The sequence below is a fragment of the Hippopotamus amphibius genome, chromosome 4, assembly GCF_030028045.1.
Source record: "Hippopotamus amphibius kiboko isolate mHipAmp2 chromosome 4, mHipAmp2.hap2, whole genome shotgun sequence".
Classification (NCBI taxonomy): Eukaryota; Metazoa; Chordata; class Mammalia; order Artiodactyla; family Hippopotamidae; genus Hippopotamus; species Hippopotamus amphibius.
This window is the reverse complement of record NC_080189.1, coordinates 148,190,825-148,210,693: the sequence shown is the minus strand read 5'-3', so window position 1 is coordinate 148,210,693 and position 19,869 is coordinate 148,190,825. Positions and strand designations below refer to the sequence as shown.

The window sequence follows — 19,869 nt, the reverse complement described above, 5'->3', positions numbered from 1 at the left end:
GGAGGTTGTGCCACCTTAAACCTGGTGAATACTGCCTTTCCCTGAAGACTGAACTTGGATATCTCCTCCTCCAAGAAGGCCTCCCTGAAGCAGGCTTGCAATCCCCTATGTCCTGCACACACTTCTATTCCTCAGCTACCCTCTGATGGAATGGTGGGCTTGTGCCGTCTCCCTCACTACAGGGTGAGCTCCTTGAGCTGCGCACCCCTAGCACCTGACGCGCCTCTGGCCATTGCAGGTGCTCTGGGAATACCGTGTGTGTTGGTATCTGCATGTGCGTGCCCAGGCCTGTTTGTGGGTGTGTGTGTGGTTACATAGAAAGTGACATTTTCGCTATGTAACCTCCTTCACCCCTCCTATCTTCTCCAGTCTTATATAACAAGTCCTCTGTACAAATTACAAAAGAATACCTGCTCTCCTCCCCCAGTATGTACTGAAAGCGAAGTGAATTAGACATGAGAAGAAGCAGGAAAACCTAATTAACTAATTTGTACCTAGAGCATGAACTAGAAGACAAGAAGAGGTGGGAGTGGTGGAGGGAGACAAGGGCCAGACTACTGAGACTCTTCCCAAGGAGCCTGAACTTTACAGGCGATGGGAAGCCTTTAAGAGATTTCTAGCAGGAGGGAGGTTAAGGCTGAGTTTTTTGTGGGTTTTTTTTGGGTTTTAGATTCATTTATTCTTTTTTTTTTTTATTTTTTTTATTTTTTTGGGGGGTACACCAGGTTCAATCATCTGTTTTTATACACATATCCCCGTAAAGGCTGAGTTTTATACAGCTCATCTGGGCATGGAGAATGGATTTGAGGCAGTAGATTCATGACGACCCATTCCAAGACTATTGAAATAATCTATCTACGTGATAAAGGCCTGAATAGGTGTGGTGCTGATGGAAAAGGGAAATTGACTCAAGAATATTTAGCAAGCCAGTTCAGCAGGACTTGGCAGCTGATAAAAATGGGAAAAGAGATGAAAAGAGAGAGAAAACTCCACAATGATGCCTAGGTGCCTGAGTGATGGTGAGATGAGTTCTGACTGGGAAAATGGGTGGAAGGGCAGGCAGGGATAAAGATGAGGTATTTAGCTGTGGACGGTGTTGACTTGGAGATGTCTGAAGGATGCCCAAGTAGGTCTTTCCAGCAAGCATATTAGACACGAGATCTTGGACCTGTTCTTGGACCTTCTAAGCCACAGTTTCCTTGGGTAGGAAATGCAGGAACCATGGAACAGCTCATCCCTCATGACTGCTGTAAAAATTGAAAGAGACAGAACATAAAGCCCTTTGCCCTGAGCCTGCCCCAGTCCTAGAAGCAGTAATCAAGCTCAGGGACAAAGATGGGAGACAGAACTTTGGAAATTCTTAGCATATGTGCAATATGGTTAAGACCATGAGAGCAGATGAGACCATCTGGAGTGAGAAAGACAACAATATAAGGACAAAACCCCAGGGAACACCAATATTAAAGGAGATTACGGGATAATGAAAGGGGGACAATAAGAAACAAAAAATTCCCAGAAGGGGCTGGAGAAACACAGAAGCAGGAAAGCAAAGAGAAGGTAGCAGCCAACAACACAAACAAGTACCACAATTACACGGTCATTCCTGGGCTCACGTTACACTGTGAGCGGTATTCACACAGTGACGTAGGCAGAAGTCGGCCTGTACTGGGAAGAAGAATGAATGAGCTGGGGAGGACAGATGCAGACAGGTCTTTGGGAGGTGGCTGAGATGGGAAGGGGAGACACTGAGCCTCACCTCAAAAGGGTGGTTTGTCCTGTGGTGTTTGGGGATGCTGGGTCATTTCTAAAGGGAAGGTGTTGGGGGGAAGGGAGAGGATGAAGGTACAGGAAATGAAACACCTGACCCAGGGCAGACAGAGAGGGGACCCAAAGAGAGCAGGTGTAGCACTGGGCCTCAACCCAAAACTGCCTGCCAGATATGCCACAGGCGGGAGCAGGGAAGTTCACAGCTGTGCACTTCAGTTTTCTTGGAACATTAGGGGCCTTGACTACAGAAAAGACACTGGGTTCCAAGAAACAAGCTTAAATTCTCCCTGATTATAACTCTGACTCTAACATGAGCTCTTCCAACTAATGATCCGAGCAGAAGACAAGTAAGGAAGAAACGGTCCTGCGAAGAGTAAGGTGAGGCAGAGTTGTGCGGGAGGGGCTTGGGGAGAGTGCTGAGACTTCATTATTTTTCTTCCAATTCTCTCAGTCAGTTTCTTCTTTTTAATGTAAGCTTCATCGAAGCAAAACTGTCACAAGGTAATTTGACTTCGAAATACTCATGGAAATGATATTAATGGAAAGACTCGTTTAATACCTTGACAGGAACAATTTTTCAGAATCATTATTTTTCCTGTTTTAAAACAAAATTCTACATACACAAGCCCAATAGGACCAAATTACAGCTGAAGGAGTAGACAATGAGCTATTAGATATTCCGTTCAGAGAGAAAAAAGCATGCTGGATTCCTAATGAGGCAACTTCAGGGGTCACTTATTTATTTTGCCAGAACAGGGCTTTTTTTAAAAAAAAAACAAAAACTTAAATGGAAACTATTCCTTCAAGGTCACAGTTAAACCATGATTTAGTTTATGCCCCTAGCTGGTATGCTGTTGTTGCCAAGGACAAATTGCCATTAATATAGTCCTGACATCTGGTATACCAGAAGATGGCTTGAGTCAGTTTTTCCTACTTTGAAAACAATCTTTTATCACCTAAACACAAGTTAACATTTTATTTGGGGAACCTGGGATTTGGTTGGTCTTTTCACACACCTTTTACACTTACACTTATTTAAATAATCAAAGGGATAAAAATCACACTGGCATATTCATCCTCTCTAAACTACTCCTGAGGCTGCTCTTAAACTCACACGCACACAAAGTATTCACGTCTATATCTGAAATAGGAATTTTTTTTAAAGAGAAGATCTCTTAGCAAAAGTGGATGACAGAGTTTGAATCCTGAAGCAGACTCAAGACAGAAGAACAAGGAAGGGTTTCTTCATGCTACAAATGTTTCCTGCATCCCTACCATGTGCAGGGTACTTTTCCAGGAACCAGGGAGCTGTTGAGGGTCACGAGTGCTCACACAGATAGCGGTCCAACTGGACTGAAAGGAGGTCAGCAGCCCAAGTCAGGGCAACACCCACGAACACATTCTCATTTGCCCCAAGACATCTGCAACAGCAGCGCCCCAGAAAATCAATACAACCACAACCCAGGTACAGGAAGTGCATGACAAGAAGGCAAGGGGGCCCAGCAGGGAGACTCAAAAATAATGTATTCTCCGCATAGCCCAAGGGTTAACCAAGGCTTCTGAACAGCCAAAACCAAGGCTGCACTGAACATCACTGAACACTACTGGGCCTTACTATGGAGCAGATGAAATTTTTGCTCTGAAAAATTAAATATTTTCATATCAGAAAACCTCAACTTAAAATCACCTGTGAAAGATCTAGGACCCCCACCCCCACCCCGCCCCAAACAAGTATCGAGTCAACAGATAAAACTAGAGGGAATCGATATGGGGGAAATGGTCATATTTTCTGTAAACCAAATCAAAATTGTTGGCATCTTTGATTCACCCAAAAATCCACATGAAGTGCAAATGATGCACTTTTAAAATTGTAGTTTTCTTCCTTGAAAGCATCACAGCACAATTCACATCCAGTGCATTATGTGTTCAAACTTAAATCAAGGAAATATCTTTTAACGCCTACTGAAAGAGGCTATTTACCATCTTTTCTAGACTGCAGCAATAAACATGCTCACTTCAGCTTTTGAAAAGGGGCTCCGTCAGACTTTTCCAACTAAAATATTGCAACTTTACTTCTGGTTATTCACCCTAACTTAGAACCTTCTCTCTGTCCAATATCGGATCCAACAGACTCAAACTCAAGGTTTTCCATAAACTAACTTTGGCCAACATTGCAACTATAGTTAATTCCAGCTTCATTTCCCCAGATTCCTTGCAAGATCTTTCAGAATGGACATCTGTGCAGCATTTACCCCAAGCCCAGGATGAGGAAACCATCTCCTCTTCCACCAGTAACCATCCTACTGATTTACACTCCAGAATCTTAAATAAAAAGCAAACAAGGCAAGAAGGCTGGACTCAAAAATCCCTTCTAAAATTCTAACAATTCTAAATTCTAAACTCTAAATTCCTTAAAATTAAAAATTCCAAAATTCCATGTAAACAAATATCTTACTGTTTTCAGAGTTCATTTCAGAAAAGCCTGGGCTCATGACTTCATATTTAAGTCCTGGGGCAGAGTGGTGGTGGCGATGGTGGTGATGATGTGACGTTATGCTTTTTCTGCAGTGGTAGGTGTCATGCACTATGCTACATGGTTTACACAAGTCTTCACCATGTTGTCACATAACACTGAGGTAGATACTATGTTACGATGAGAAAGCTGGGGCTAGCAGAGGGTAAATGACCTCTACTAATAAGAGGCAAAACAAATACCTGAACCCCAATCTGGCTGACACCCAACCATCACACTATGATGCACTGCTAATGATGGCAGTTGTCCAATAAATATCCCTCAAAGCCTATATTTGTGTGCTATGACTCTGTCATTGTAGATTCTGCATCCTAATTTACATGGGTTAGGCAAACACTAATGAGTCTTTTTACATTAAACACAGACCAAATAGATATTGAAGGGACAGTCAGAAATATTCCAGAGATCAGGGAGATGCCAAAATAGGCATGATCCAAAATTATTCAAAATAGATAAAATTATCCGGAGTTAATTTACAAAATTATAGTCAATTAGTTAAATGAGCTTTCAGTAGTCAGCAAGAATCCACTGTATCCACTTATTCATAATTTTTGAACTTTTATTTCTGTTATCATTATTGGCACCATGGTTATTAATTCTCATCCATACATTTATATTGATAGCTTCCTAAATAAACAAATAAATAAAAACATCTGGGGCCCCATCAATTATATCACTGCAGTACAATTATCCTATCCCTCTAAGTATTAAAATTTTCCATTAATACTTATGACTTCATAGAAAATAAATATATCATTCAAAAATTCAAGAATCTTGAATAAACTTTTTTGTCTCCTTTCCCTTATTTTTTTTTTTGAAAATATGAAACTCAAAGAGGTAGAGAGCAGGCAGACGCTTCCATGTCATCTGAGGGACACCCACAAGACTACACCCTACCCAATCCCCAGGAAACGTTTACATCACCATCTTCATTGTCTAAAGTGCAACCATCTGAATGCCTTTCCTTGGCCAATACTATTTCCAGAAGGCCCTTGTCAAAATATGAATTTCCTCGGGAGATTAAAAGCAGCCAAAGTTACCATTTCTTGAGGGCCTATTTCGTGCTGAGCATGTTTAATGTATTAAATCTAATCTTCACACCAGTCCTATGAGGTATCTAACTTTAGCACCATTCTCCAGAAGAGACAATAGAGTTGAAGGGACTGGCTCATTGTGGCAGAGCTGGGGTAACACAATGCACTTGCTAATACAAAGTCTATCCTCTTTCTCATACCTTCTGCCTGTTCCTCCACATGTCAAACCTGTTGCCGCCTTTGGGCCTTTGCCTTAGCTGTCCCCTCTGCCTGGAATGCTCTCTCTAGTCTTCACATGGCTGGTTGCTTCTTGCCATTTGGGTCTCAGGCAAAACGTCACCCTCTCTGTGAGTCCTCTATCCATTTTAGGTAAAGTAGCCACCTTGTCACACTCTGTCATATCACCCTGTTTTAATTCTTCACTTAGCACATAACCACCATTTGCTATTTTTTGTATTTTGTGTGCTTGCTTAGTATCTACCTCTCCATGAGAGGGTAGAAGCCCTGTGAGAGCTGAGATTCTGGATGTTGTGCTCTCTGCCCCATCTGTAACACCTAGGATGGAGTGAGGCACACAACAGGTGCTCAATAAAGATCTATGAATGATTGAATGGCTTTCCTGCTGCCTCCATCACACACTAAAGTGGCAATGGGAAAGAATCTTGAAGTCCAGAGAGCGAGATTCAAGCTTCACCTTCAACTAGCTAGGGGCCTGCACTCTGGGCAACCTCTATTCAGCTCAGTTTCTACCATCATCAGGCTGTTTTCCAAGGCGTCAACAAGGTGAGCTGGAACTCAGGACGAGATCACAAAATCTTGTTGGGTCAGAGGGACCCAGGCCACAGGATACCACGGGTCACAGGGCAAGAGGAGCAGGCAAGCATCCCTGATTTCATCATCTTGGTCTTGGACTAACACGGTGGGTCACCATAATGCCCAGTACTGCTCAAGAAGAGGGTAAATGTTTTAAGTATACAGATAAACCCTATCTCTTTTTATAGGGGAAAAGTTTATATTAACAAAAGACACCAAGCCAAGGTCACTCAAACTGTCCTAGTTTTTTTTTTTTTTTTTAACTTTTCATCTATTGCAAACCTCAAAGAAACCCCTTCAATAGTGGAAACTTTAGAAAATACCTAAATAACACAACCAAATAGATCCTAAAATGGGTCCTCAAATAGTATATTTCACCAGGAACCAGAAGTGAGAACACACTCTAAATACATCTTTTTCTCTAAAATTTATAGCTTGTCTTTTCTCCTAGCTGTCTCCTATAATTAGTTGAAGTGAAAATGTCCTCAAAAATGGGAAAATATTAGAACCATGCCCTAGGAATTAGGAAATAATAAAAACCTTATTTTTGACAACTTTCATTGGGATTTCTTAACATGGGGCCATGTGTCCACAGTCAGGCTTCAGGAGATCACTAATCTGATGACACTGCTCCCAGCATGTTGTCAAAATGCACATATGTGCATTTTTCTAGGAACAGGGTTCATAGCTTTTATCATCACTGAAAGAGTTCAAAAACAGTTTCAGAACTACTGCTTCTGCTAAAAATTTGTTCTGAACTCTTCCGTACTATGATGGAACAAAAGTAACACATAATAAAGCACTTTCTGCAGCTCACAAACTAATAAATGCATTTTGTTTAGGAAACTCTGCTAATATGGCTTTTGTGTGCTCTTCCAAAAATAATTTCGGAGCCTAGAACAAATCTCAGTATCAGCAGAACGATCTCCAGAAGACATTTCAGAAGGGAGCAGAATTTGCATTGTTCAGTAGAACAATGACCAGAACCGCATAACTCTGATACTGGAGTGGCCACAGAGCACAGGCTGCCCAGCCCCCACCATCACAGGCAAGAATACCAAAGCCCAGTGTGAGCAGAGAGGCGCATCAAATGTAAGTGCTAGGAGAGAGATGCAGATAGCAACAAGCAAGTATAAGAGAGGTATATGACTTGCAAATAAAAATTCAGCTTTGTGGTTTTGGTTTAAGCACTTGGAGAACAGGCACTAACTAGGTCTTGAACATGCTCACACTGGCCCCATATGACATTTCATTAAGGTAATTACGAGGGGCTCATGTTGGCCGTGGTTCTATCCTCTGGCAAACCTCTTAATTTTTTTTTTTTACCACAGCACAAACTAAACACCTTTGGTTACCTCTTAAGCATTTCTCTCCCTGTAAGGTCAAAGTTGTACAAGGGTGAAACTTACAGAAAAATCAAAGGAACTTTTCAGGAGGCAGCACATAAGAAAAGCACTGTTGGTTTAGTCTTTCTACTAAAACATCCTATGTGCTTTGACAATCACTGCTTTAATTTATTGGTGCTACAGAAACACACTAACATAATAATCTTGTTGTTTTTTTTTTTTTTTTTTTTTTTAACATAATAATCTTGATAAATCTCTCTGGCCAGTACCACGATTCTCAACAAAAATTTCCCATCTCATAAAATTCTTCAGTATAGCACTTAAACACTACAATAGCCAATACCCTTGAGCTCGTTCCTCCATCTAATTAAAATGTCTGTCCTACAAGTGACGTACAGTATTTGTCATCACCTAGAGTGGATATATAGACTCGTGGCTACAGACAGTTCGTGACAACAAACATTAATCACCATGCTAGCGAGAATGGCTTCTAGCAAAAGCTCAAATGGTGGGATTCTCAGTCTCTCTCTGAGGCGAGAAAACAGGGACATAACTTACCATCCCATAGAACAAGGAGCCCATTAGTGTAAGTCAAGAAATATAACTGCATGGATTGACATGAGGACCCACTGTAATTCCTTAAGGCTGATTCTAAGCCAAGGAAATAACACCAACATCACCGCTGATGCTGACAGTCATTCAGACATGAGCTAAATCCTCTCCAAGCCTGAACAATTTAGATTTGGACCAATTTAATTCTTAGGAGTTACGAAATTGATAAGACATAAGTCATTTTGACTGCTTAAAACCAAACCAACTACTCCCAAAGCAAAGAAATGATGTAAGTGCCTAACTTACGGAGGCAGAAGCTTTAGAAATCGAAGGGTCCTTCGAGAGATTCTAGTGCAACCCCCTCCTGTTAGAAACCAGGGAGCCGAGACCCGGATACACAGAGGCTTGCCAGAGGTCACAGCTGACAGATGGCCAAGCCACACCTTGAACCCGACTCTCCTGACTCTCATAGCACAGTACTTACATATTGCTGGAAGTTGTACAATGAGATACAGAGAGTTTTTTTAATTGGGTAGTTAATACTATACTAATTAACAGTTAAAGTTAACTTCCCATATATTTACTAATAAGCCAGCTTCCAGTAAAATTTTAGGACACACACATATATATGTGTAAATATCTAAATAACAAATATCTAACTTAATGTATTTATAAATTAATAAATATTTAAATAAATTTAAATAAGTACATCTTCATATTTATGTAGATATTAAGTGCGTATATCTGTCTGTCACGCATCACATGAGCTAAGGCGACAGCAATGCTTTGGCTGGAGCTTTGGTTCCCACATTCAGAAAACAAAGGCTGGAGCTACAGTAGGTTCAAAAACTCAAAAACCTCCCAGGAACAAGCTGGTAATGAGTCAAGGGGACTGAGTATTAGGGAGTGGTGGGGTCTGCTGCAAACTAGAGCACCACGGAACTACATGCCTTCAGACTGAATGTTACAAACATCGCTGCCAAATGAATACATCTGCAGCCCCTCCACGGGACTAAGAGCAGTCAGGCTTTTTGTTGTTGTTCTGAACTACATGACCCTCCTGCTTCAACATCAGTGATTCTTTTCTGATCTGTATAAAGCTCAGGGTAAGTGATGGTTCCAAAGGGGAGTTAACTGTTTTCTGTCTTGGGAAGTTACATGTTCTTTCGGGTCATCTATTCACAGACATTGAAACTTAGTTCCTTCCAAACTTTCGGAAGATGGAAAGATTTCTATTGGGTCGGGAACATTTCCCTTTCAAAAGGGATCTGTGATGTCTCTCTGGGAAAGCATTATTAGGTCAGACGTTCCTTATCTTCTTTTGAGGGATTTTTTGACAGTCTTTTAACTGAAGCAGGCCTGTGGCCATGCTATCTATGCTGAAGCCTTAAAAATCAGCTGTCTTTCCTCCAGGAAGATGTTTCTGGGCTCCCCAAAGCAGGTACTCAACAGCATCTTAGTCCTTGCTTCTGTCATTTCCTGGCTGTTGTCCACCCACCCCACCCCCAGCCCCCAACTCCCCAATCTCTTTCCGCCTTGGAACTACAAGGCCCCTGAAGAAAAGGGCCATGTTTGTCTTGCCCACTTGCCTCTCCAGGGTAGAGCACACAGTGCCTGGTACAAAGGACATGCTCAATGGTGGATGAAAGCTCACCTAGGGCCTGGCATTTCATAGAGAAACACACAGTAGTCTGTTAGACTAGCTACCCCAGGAGTAGAAGGAATGAATCTCAGTCAACCACTCACACTTTTAAACCCTGAACTCCCGTGACCAATATCATACACTTCCATGAAAGCCCAATTCATTCACATACCCGCCCTTTCAGAATAGAGGGGAGGTGGCAATGGAGATCTTAGGATGCTGAGGGAACACAAAAGAGGAGGAGGGGAACCAAACCCAGACTTGGCACATCAGGGAAAGTTTCCTGGGTAAACTGATGTCTATGGTGAGACCTGAAACACAAGTAGGAATTAGCATGGTGGCCCTTGAGGAACTGAAAGCTGCTCATTGTGGCTAGAGCACAGAGTGTGGGTTGGGGAGAGGTGAGCGATATGGCTGAAGAGGAAATCAGGGTACGGATCATGGAGAACATTCTATAGCGTTTTAAAGAGTTGTGTTTTATCTAAGGGCAGTGGGGAACCACTGAAGGGTTTTAAGTAAAGGAATGACTACCAGCTTGGCAAGTGAGAAATCATTTTGGATGTAGCAATGATGAGAGTGGAAAGAAAGTGATCAGGCACTGAGTTTTAAGCCTAATTTTTATCATAAAATGGAGCAAGCAGCCAACACAAATGGAGTACCAGATCCAGCCAATTGTGTTGCAAAACAGAAGAAAGACTACAGAAAATCCAAGGCACGTCTCTGGTTCTATATAAATGCTATCCATCTCATTAAAAAGTACTGCACTTTTACTATCACAAACAGTCATTATTCCAAACACTTGCTAGATATCAAAACTGTACGAAGAGTTACATAAGAGAAAATGGTTCACTCTGCCCACCAACCTCATTAGCTCTCCAAGGCTGAAGCACAACCTAATTTAACGTCAGGCTTACAAACTACCAGTGAACAAACTTACACCACATTAACAGGTTTAGAAATCATAATCTTTTATAATAAGCAAAAGCAAAGAATTCTCCAAATACAGTTTTCAATCTATTACCATATTCAAAGGACACAAAAATCTGGTCCAGCCTTTCAAGCACAAGTTGGTATGTAATTAATTGATCTTTTACAAGAAACACTGTGATCATTGTAATAACTGGTCACTCCCCAATTACTTTCATTTCATTTTTAGAAAGATTAATAAAATGTTTTAAGGCAAGATCTTTCCAAATTGCTTATCTTTACTTGCTCCAAAATCACTTTTCGACAGAGATATAGTGCCTACTATATACCAGACACTGCTCAAGATGCCATACTTATTGAATAAGAAAGGTGGGGTCCCTGCTCTCAAGCTGTTTAGGCCCTAAATGAGGAAGGTAAAATAAGGAAATAAATTAACAAAATGATCTCTGAGAGGGATAAGTGCAATGAAGGGTTGACAGAAAATAATGTGGTCTGGAAGATGCTCTCTGAGGGGGAAACATCTGAGCCACAACTTAACCATGATGAGAAACTGCACTGCAGCAAAACTCTTATCATGAAACTGAAGACACAATGTATCCAATACAATTCACTTTCGCTGGGATAAACCTCCCCTAAACACTCCTTACCAATTGGCTTCAAAAAAGATTATTGTGAAAATAAATAACCGTACTACAAAGTACCAGAGAACGAACCACTAATGATTCTAGAAGATTCAACCTGATGCTATAAACTCATGTACCTGGACCCAGGAATCAGCGGCAAAGATAATCAACATTTGCCAAGTGGTAACCTGGCTTCTTGTCCTGACAATACTACCAAACAGGTAAGCTCACTGAGAAGTCTAGAGAAAGCGGCCCTCCAGTGCTGCAGGGAACAGAATGTCTTCAAGAGGGTTGAACCAGGAAAACAGCCTGGGATCCTGCCAAGCAGGTCCTTCCTTCCTGAGGGGATGCCAAGGTCTTTCCATGACGCAGCCTCCAGCTCCTCCTGCCTCCTCCCATGTCCCTGTGCTCTGCACTAAGTATTAGGTGCTGGTCCCCATTTGGAAAGTCAGCAAATAAACAGCAAACATGTGAAAGGAGGAAATAAGGTTTTAATTTAGACAACTTTTGGGTTTTAGAAGTTCAAGAAATTATACAAAATAAACCAGTTCTAGAAGAAAAAGAAAAAAAGCTGACAGTGATAATTTAGAAAATGAGACGGTCCAAAAGTCAGAAACTATATTTAATGAATTTGTCTTTTTTTAATGCTCCTACTCTGAGAATATTCTTTGCACTGAAGAGGCAATGTAGTTTTCAAGAGTCAGCCTTGACTCAAATATAATTCAAGCACTTACTTAACATCTTCTTTGGTAAAATAAGGATAATAAATCCTCACTGTTTTTTCCCTACAACTTTATTGAGTATAATTGTAATACAGTAACATGCACATACTTAATAGTGAACTATCTGATGTGCTTAGACGTAAGTATATTTTGATTGTGGTGTGAAAACATCACTACAATCAAAATAATGAATTTAGTCATTTCCCTCAAAAGTTTCCTTGTGCCTCCTTTGTAATCCATCCCTCCATCGCCTTCATTGCCCCATTCCCAGGCAACCACTGATCTGTTTCCTGTCACTACAAACTAGTTTACATTTTCTATAATTTTGCATAAATGAAATCATACAGTACGTACTCTTTTTTGTCTGACTTCTTTCAATATGTAAATTACATATTTTGAGATTCACCCATAATGTTACATGTATCAAATAGTTCATTGCTTTTTATTACTGGGTAGTATTCCATTGTATAGATACACAATTTGTTTAAATATTTACCTGTTGACTGATATTTTTCAGTTTGGGAGCTATTATAAATAAAACAGCTATGAATATTCACGTACAAGTCTCTGTATAAATGGTTTCATTTCTCATGGTAAATACTGAAGAGTAGCGAGGTCCCATGGTTAAGTATATGTCTAATACCTTAAGAAACTGTCAAAGTGTTTTCCAATGTGACTATAGTTTTATATCCCTCACAATAGTATATGAGAGTTCCAGTTGCTCCACTTCCTCACCAACACTTGGTACAGTCAGTATCTTTAACTTTAGCCTTTCCCATGGGTTTTGGTTTTAATTTACTTTTCCTTGACTAAAATGTGCTATTTACCATGAAGGGTTCCTATTCAAATCTTCATCCCATTTTTAAATTGAATGTTTTTCTCACTGGCTTTTAAGAATTTTTATATATTCCAGTTAAAAGTCCTCTGTCTGATTTACATGTTGCAAATAATTTCTCCCAGTCAATAGCTTGTGTTTTCTTTTTCTTAAGTATCTTCTGAAAAGCAATAGTTAATTTTAATAGTCTGATTTGATTTTTTTTTACAGTACTTGCTTTTTTGTGTCCTATCTAAAAAATATTTGTTGAACCCAAGAGCACTAAGATTTTCTCCTATATTTTCTTATAAAAATTTTACAGCTAAAATCCTACTTTTAGGTCTGTGATCCACTTTGAGTTAATTTTTGTGTGTGATGTGAGATAAAGGTCAATGCTCATGTTTCTGCACATAGCTATTCAATTGTTCAAGCACCACTTGTTGAAAAAATTGTCATTTCCCCATTGAATTGCCTTGACATCTTTGTCAAAAAGTCAACTGATCATATATGTATGAATCTATTTCTAGACTCTCTTCTATTCCACTGATCTATATGACACTCTTTACTTCAATACCACATTATCTTGCTTATGGTAGTGTTGTAGTAAGTCTTGAAATCAGATAGTTTAAGTCCTCCAATTCATCCTTTTTCAGAATTATTCTTAGATGAGTCTGGGTCCTTCACATGTTCCTATAAACTTTACAATTAGTCTATTACTACAATGAAGCTTGATGATATTTTGACTAGGATTGCATTAAATCTATAGAACAGCTTGTGAAGAATTGCGGTCTTAACAATATTGAATCTTCCCATTTCTGAACACAGTATCTCTCTCCGTTTATTTAGATCTGTAACTTATTTCAGCAATGGTTTATCATTTTTAGTGAATAAGTCTTGCATTTTCATCAGATTTATCGAATTTCATATTTTGATGCTCTTTTAAATGGTATCTTTCTATTTCAGTTTTCAGTTGTCCATTGATAATATTTAGAAACAATTGATTTTGGTGTATTGGTTTGGATCCTGCAACCTAGCTAAACCTAGCTTGTTGGTTCTAGCAGTCCTTTCACAGGTGTCTTAGAATTTTCTACAGACAGTTTTACTTCTTTCTTTGCATGTAGTTTATTTTTTTAATTGCCTATTGCACCGACTGGACCTCTAATACACTGTTGAAAAGAAGTGGTGGAAGTAGGTATCCTTGCCACTCCTGATCTTAGGGGAATATCACTAGGTTTTTCACCACTAACATGTTACCTGTAGATTTTTCACAGTTGTATTCCATCAGGTTGAAAAAGTTCCCTTCTGTTACTAATTTGTTGAGAATTTTTATCATGAACGGGTATTGAATTTTGTCAAATACTTTTTCTCTATTGAAATGATCATGTGAATTTCCTTTAATATTCTATTAATATGAAGAGCTGCACTGATTGATTATAAATGTTTAATCAGCCTTGCAGTCCCAGTTATAACCACATTTGATCATTTGCTATATTGCTGGGTTTGATTTGCTAAAATCTAAGATTTTTTATATCGCTATTCGTGAGGGGAATTGGTCTGTAGTTTTATTTATTTGTAATGTTTTCATCAAGTTGTGGTGTAAAGGTAATGTTGGCTTTATGAAATGAGCCGGGATGTGTTTCCTTCTCTTCTGTTTTCTGAAATAGTTTATGTAGTTGGCAATATTTCTTCCTTAAATGTATGAAAGAACTCACCAGTAAAGCCATCTGGGACCTTGAGTTTGCATTGCGGGAAGTTTTTACCTACAATTGCCTTAATAGACATAAAGCTATTCAAGTTATTTGAATGAGTTTTGGTCATTTGTATCTTTCAAGGAATTTGTTCATTTCATCTAAGTTGTGGAATTTACTGACGTAAAGTTATTCATAATATTCTTTCTTCTTATTATTATTATTTCCATAGGCTCTATACTGATGTTCTCTCGTTCCTAACATTGGTAATTTAGTCTTTTTTTTTGTTTTTTTTTTTTGATCATTCTGGCTTGAGGTTTATCCATCTTATGGTGATTGTTTTTTCCAAAGCACCAGCTTTTTGTTTCACTGATTTTTCTCTACTGTTTCTATTTTCTACTTCACTGACTTCTGCTATCTTTATATTTCCTTCTTTCTGCTTACTTGGGATTCAGTTTGCTCCTCTCTTCTAGTTTCAGGTGGAAAGTCAGGTCTTTGAGATCTTTTCTAATTTAAGTGTTTAATGCTGTGAATTTCCCTTTAAGAATTTCTTTAGTTGTTACATTATATCCCACTACCTCCTTGGATATAATGTAAATTAAGTGAAATATGCATAGTTAGGAAAGAAATAGTTGATTGACTAATCCATGGCAGGCACTGTGCTCGATACTAGGAATATACTGCATAAAACAGACCTAACCCTTTCTCTCATCAAGCTTAAGGTAATATTGACGAAATTGGTACCAAATCACTGTCAATGATTATCTTCTTAATGCTCAAAGCATGTTAAGCAAAAAAGCATAACAATTTTGTTTTATTCTAATAATAAATGTGTTTTCTGTTTTTGTCTCTTCTCACCATCTACCAGAAACTAAGCTGCCAGGTTTTGTGGGTTTTTTTTTTTATAGTTTAACAAATTGTAATTTCAATTGCAACAAATAAATTTATTGTGGAGTAAATCACTCCATTTGTAACTTTCTGAATAAACTACACATTTCAATTGAATATGCTAAAGATAAATAAGTACTTCTGTAATTCTAAATTTCAAAACCACCTTTAGACCTACAAAAGATCATTTAAAGAACAAGCATTCCACATATTTCCAAATATTTTCTTAACAAAATTATTTTCTTAACAGAAATTTTTTAAAAGAAAGGAAACGCACTGCCTATTTTATCTACCCTATCACAGTTTCGAAATACCCAGAACTTTAAAAAAAACTCTGCCTCCTAATTGAATATGAGTGTCTGATAACGCACTAGTTTTAAGGTCATTTAAATGCTGACCTATCCTACCAAACACTCATATTTTCCGGAACACCACATTAAACAACTAAATATAATTAATTCAGAAAATTATAGATATAGAAATTTAATTCACACAACTAAATATAATTAATTCACAAAATTATAGATATAGAAATTTAATTCACATTTAAATCTGTTCAGCCAGTGGGATAATAGGCAGCTCTAAATACCCCCACCTTGTCAGGTAACCTGAATTTTCCTACACTTATGCTTCTTCCAGTCCTTACTCGTGGTCTTTCAATTAGGTTACAGGTTCTTAAACTTGACTGCACATTGGAATCACCTGGAGAGCCGAAAAGTACTGATGCTGGGGTCTAGAGCCATAGATTCCTGTCTGAGTCTAAAAATGGGAATTTTTAAAGCTCCCCAGGTGATTCAAATGTGCAGACTAGGGGTAAGATGAACCAGTCGAGGATCTCTTTGGGAAAACAGGCTTCTAATGCCCATTGGTCAGTCTGCACCACGGTATTTCAGAACCTAGTTCTTTTAGAGTTTTGCCCAACCTAACTCCCAATCAGACACTAATTTAATAATTCCATTCAGATTCGTAGACTCACCTCTATTTCCAATCCAGAAATTCACAGGATAAAATGTCAATCTCTATTTTGGCCATTCCTCTCTAGTCCACCTCTAAATTCCACAAAGTAAATTCAGCTGAAGGAAAATTAACTCTATATAATTTGATGATATGGTTAAACAGTCATTATGGCTTTTTCTCCTCTTTAAGAGACTACTCCACCAGCTATCTGTAATTTTACAAAATATATAATAAAATTATCAATTCCTCAAAGTGTAAAATAATATTTAAATGAGTTCTGATTTTGAGTGGGGGAATCTGACTCCCCCCCCCCACTTGTTAATTTCAAACAGGTTTTCAATACTGATTCACATTCTGGGCTCAAAACTGACATCCTCCAGAATTTAAGTCATTAAACTCCTAAGAGTCTTCAAAGGGCTTAGTCCATTTTGCCTAACCAGACCACTCCATTATAATTATCATTTCATCACATAAAAGTGGGAAGGATAACACCTGCATTACGAAGACAGTATGAAGATTAAGAAGCAAAAGCATTTTAGCACTGTGTAGAGTGCTCTAGACATTTTAATTTAGTCACAGCAGAAATTCTGCCTCATGGGAACTATGTGAAAAGCACAGGAAGCTGCCGGTAACTACTTGTCAATACGCAGAAATACCAGCAGGTGAGGCAAGAACGGAGGGGTGGGGGGGCGGTTCACAAACCGCTGAGGAGCGCTCTAAACTCTCAAGACCAATAACAACAGAAATACGCCCTGCAGGACTCACACCTCACAGGCTGAAACTGAACTGAAGTTACTTGCAAACACATGTAAACCTCATCTCCTTGGAAAACTGCTAAACAAAACTTTGCCAACTGCCCAGGCACCCCGATCCCTGCCAATGTAGGTTATGTACCTCTGGGATGTAATGGATGTGCGTGCTGAAACACGTGTGCACGTCTGAGCTGCTGAACCAACACATATCCATAAACACTATGAATAATACCTGCGAGAATGTATGGCTTTCTTCTAAGAAGCGCTTAAAGAACTTTACCCAAATCAAGTCACTTTCCTTGCTATCACAACCTTCTTTGCCTTTCCTGCGTATTACCCCCAAGCTGAGAGCTGGGGCGCCTTACCCAAAGTCTGGGCGGAGAGGGGTGAATGCCCCTACCCCGACTTCCCGTTAGCCCAAGCTGCCATCCCTAAAGGGGACCGTCTCCAGGATGGCTTCCTAGAGACACACCTGTGCCCTCGCACACCCATCGCGGTCACATCACCGGTACAGCGGCCACCTGGGCAAAAACCAAAGCGGAGGGAATTCCCTGCGCCGTGGAGCTTGGGAAGATGGGAAAGCGGGCCCCAGGCGCGTTTTGTAAAATGAAGGGGGGAGAAAGTGCGGAGTGGACACAATGGAGAGGGTTCAAGGTACTCACCCAGCCCTCGAAGGTGTCCGAGGCGCCGGCCGTGCGCAGCAGCTCCTGGAATTGCAGGGTACAGTTGGCCACAAAGTGGTCGTAGCCCAGGGGCGTCTCGTGGAAGACGGCCAGCTCGAGGTGGCCACCGTCGGTGACGTTGGCGCAGAACTCCTCATTGTACGTGGGTTTGTTGGTCTTCTGCTTGGTGCTGGTCTGGCCCACGCGTACCTGGTCCACGCTCACCGTCAGGTAGGGGTCCAGCAGCTGATAGCCCTTCTTGAAGAGCGAGTGGCGCAGGGACCAGCGGGTCGGCTGCAGCCCCACGGCCTCGCCAATGCGGACCCTCAAGTAGCCATTGAACTTCATGGTGCCGGACGACATGCCGGCGCCGCTGTCCCGGCCCCGGGGACCGCGCGGTCTCGCAGCGGGAGAGCGGGGCGCCCTGATTCAGGCCAGCCCTCGCGGCGGCCGCAGGAGTGGAGGCAGCTCCCGGGAAAAGCAGAGCCCAAGCCCCCCTCGACCGGCCATCCTGCCTCCTCCGCCGGACCTTCCCTCCCCTCCTTCCCTCCCTCCCTCCCTCGCGAGGTGGAAAGGAGGGGAGCCGGGCTCGGAGCCCTCAGCGGGCCGGGGTCGACCGACCGTCCCTCTCGAGCGCGCGGCGCCTCCCGCGGGCTCGCACGGGACTCGCCCCTTCCCCAGGGCCGGGAAGCGCCTCTCCCCGGAGAGCCGGAGCGACCCGTCCGGTTAGCTCGAGCCTCAAGCGTCTCCTGCCCCCGCCTCCTCCCGCTTCTGATCCTGCCCCCGCCTCCGCGGGCTCACGCTCTCCCCCACTCGGCGAGCTTCAAACCAGGAAGCAGCTGCCGCCGCATCCCTAGCAGCAGCCTCGCGCCGCCAGCCTGCAAGTTCACAGCAGCCCTGCGCGGGGCCGGCGTGCCTTCCGAAGCCCGGGGGGCGTGGCGCGCGGCGGCCGCCTGGCCCTGGGTTCGGGCAGTGGCGGGGCGCGTGCCGCCGGGGGAGCGCCGCGCCCGCCGGTGCGCACCGCCCTGCACGCGCTCCCCGCAGCGGGGTCTGGCCGGGCGCTCTGGGCTGCAGGCTACCCCAGGCGCAGGCCCAAAAGGGAAGAGCTTGTGGCCCAGCCCGGGCAAACACCTGAGGCGTGGGAGACAGACCCAGGGAGGGCTGGAAGGCGGGAAGGAGGAGGAGCAGGGAACCCGCACGGCTGCGAGTCGCCCGCGCCGCGCTCCCTTCCACCCTGGGAGGTGGGCTGGCGACCCACCCTGGCCATCTGGGAGAGGCCCTGGCCGGAGGTGGGTGCGTGGAGGGCAGGTCCTTTCCCTGATCTTTACAAGGGTGGCTCATCCCGAGTTCAGCTCGGGCCCATCCTGTTTGTGCGCCTTTCCTGCGGAGAGTAATTACACGCTTGTTGTGTGTGTGCGTGCGTGTTTTTTAATAGGGCAGTAGTAATGATGGAAATCCTGTCCACCTCCTTCCTCGGAGAGGTGTGTCTTGTTGCACAAAGAGCAGGAAAGGTCGGTTCTGAAAACAGACGGGACCGAGACGTAATAAATCTCTTCCTCCGTGGAGTGGTTCCTGGTCCACCCATCCCCTACATGACGAGGGCAGAAGATGTTCACACATACAGTCCCTGACACATGTGCCCTGAAGAAATTGCCTTTTCTAGGAACACTCTGGGCTGTTGCTCTGTTTATGAGTGGGGGGAGAGGGGTGGGCAGCCTTCCGTTTTTTTTTCCACTGAGGGCTCCTGCAGTGTATGTCCCCTGAGAGCTCCTTATTCCCTGAGGGCCAGCTCAACTAATTTGTCTCCCGTAAAGCCTAGGCCACTCTTAAGATATTTAATTACATTCTCACTGGCGACTTTGAGTCTCCTGGGAGCAGGTCAGTCTTCTAGCCCCCGAGTGCCCTATGTGGGGGCTCTCAAACCTAGGTTCTCAACATTTCACTTAGGCACACTATGGAATGAAAGCAAAGAAGAACAATGGGTCAGTGGGGGAGGGCCTAATCTTAAAAACAGCAAAATTTCCTTAGAAGCACAGGGCAGGGATGCAGCACATGACCCTAATGACACTTTAGCTTTAGACCCGGCTTGTAAAGCCACAAGCTCGCAAACATCCAGGGAGCTCCTGTACGGCCCTGGTTCTCCAGGGGA

The 19,869-nt window shown here is 42.1% G+C and overlaps 1 protein-coding gene across 1 annotated transcript in view; it reads right to left on the bottom strand.

The window, feature by feature from the left end:
• PRKCH (protein kinase C eta) overlaps window positions 1-18,465 on the bottom strand; it is a 219,740-nt gene extending 201,275 nt beyond the window's left edge. Inside the window, exon 1 of the mRNA XM_057730683.1 lies at window positions 17,721-18,465. Within this exon, the coding sequence (XP_057586666.1) occupies window positions 17,721-18,083 (363 nt within the window). The 5' untranslated portion in view covers window positions 18,084-18,465. The remainder of the gene's footprint in view (window positions 1-17,720) is intronic.
• Between the last annotated feature and the right edge of the window lie 1,404 nt (window positions 18,466-19,869).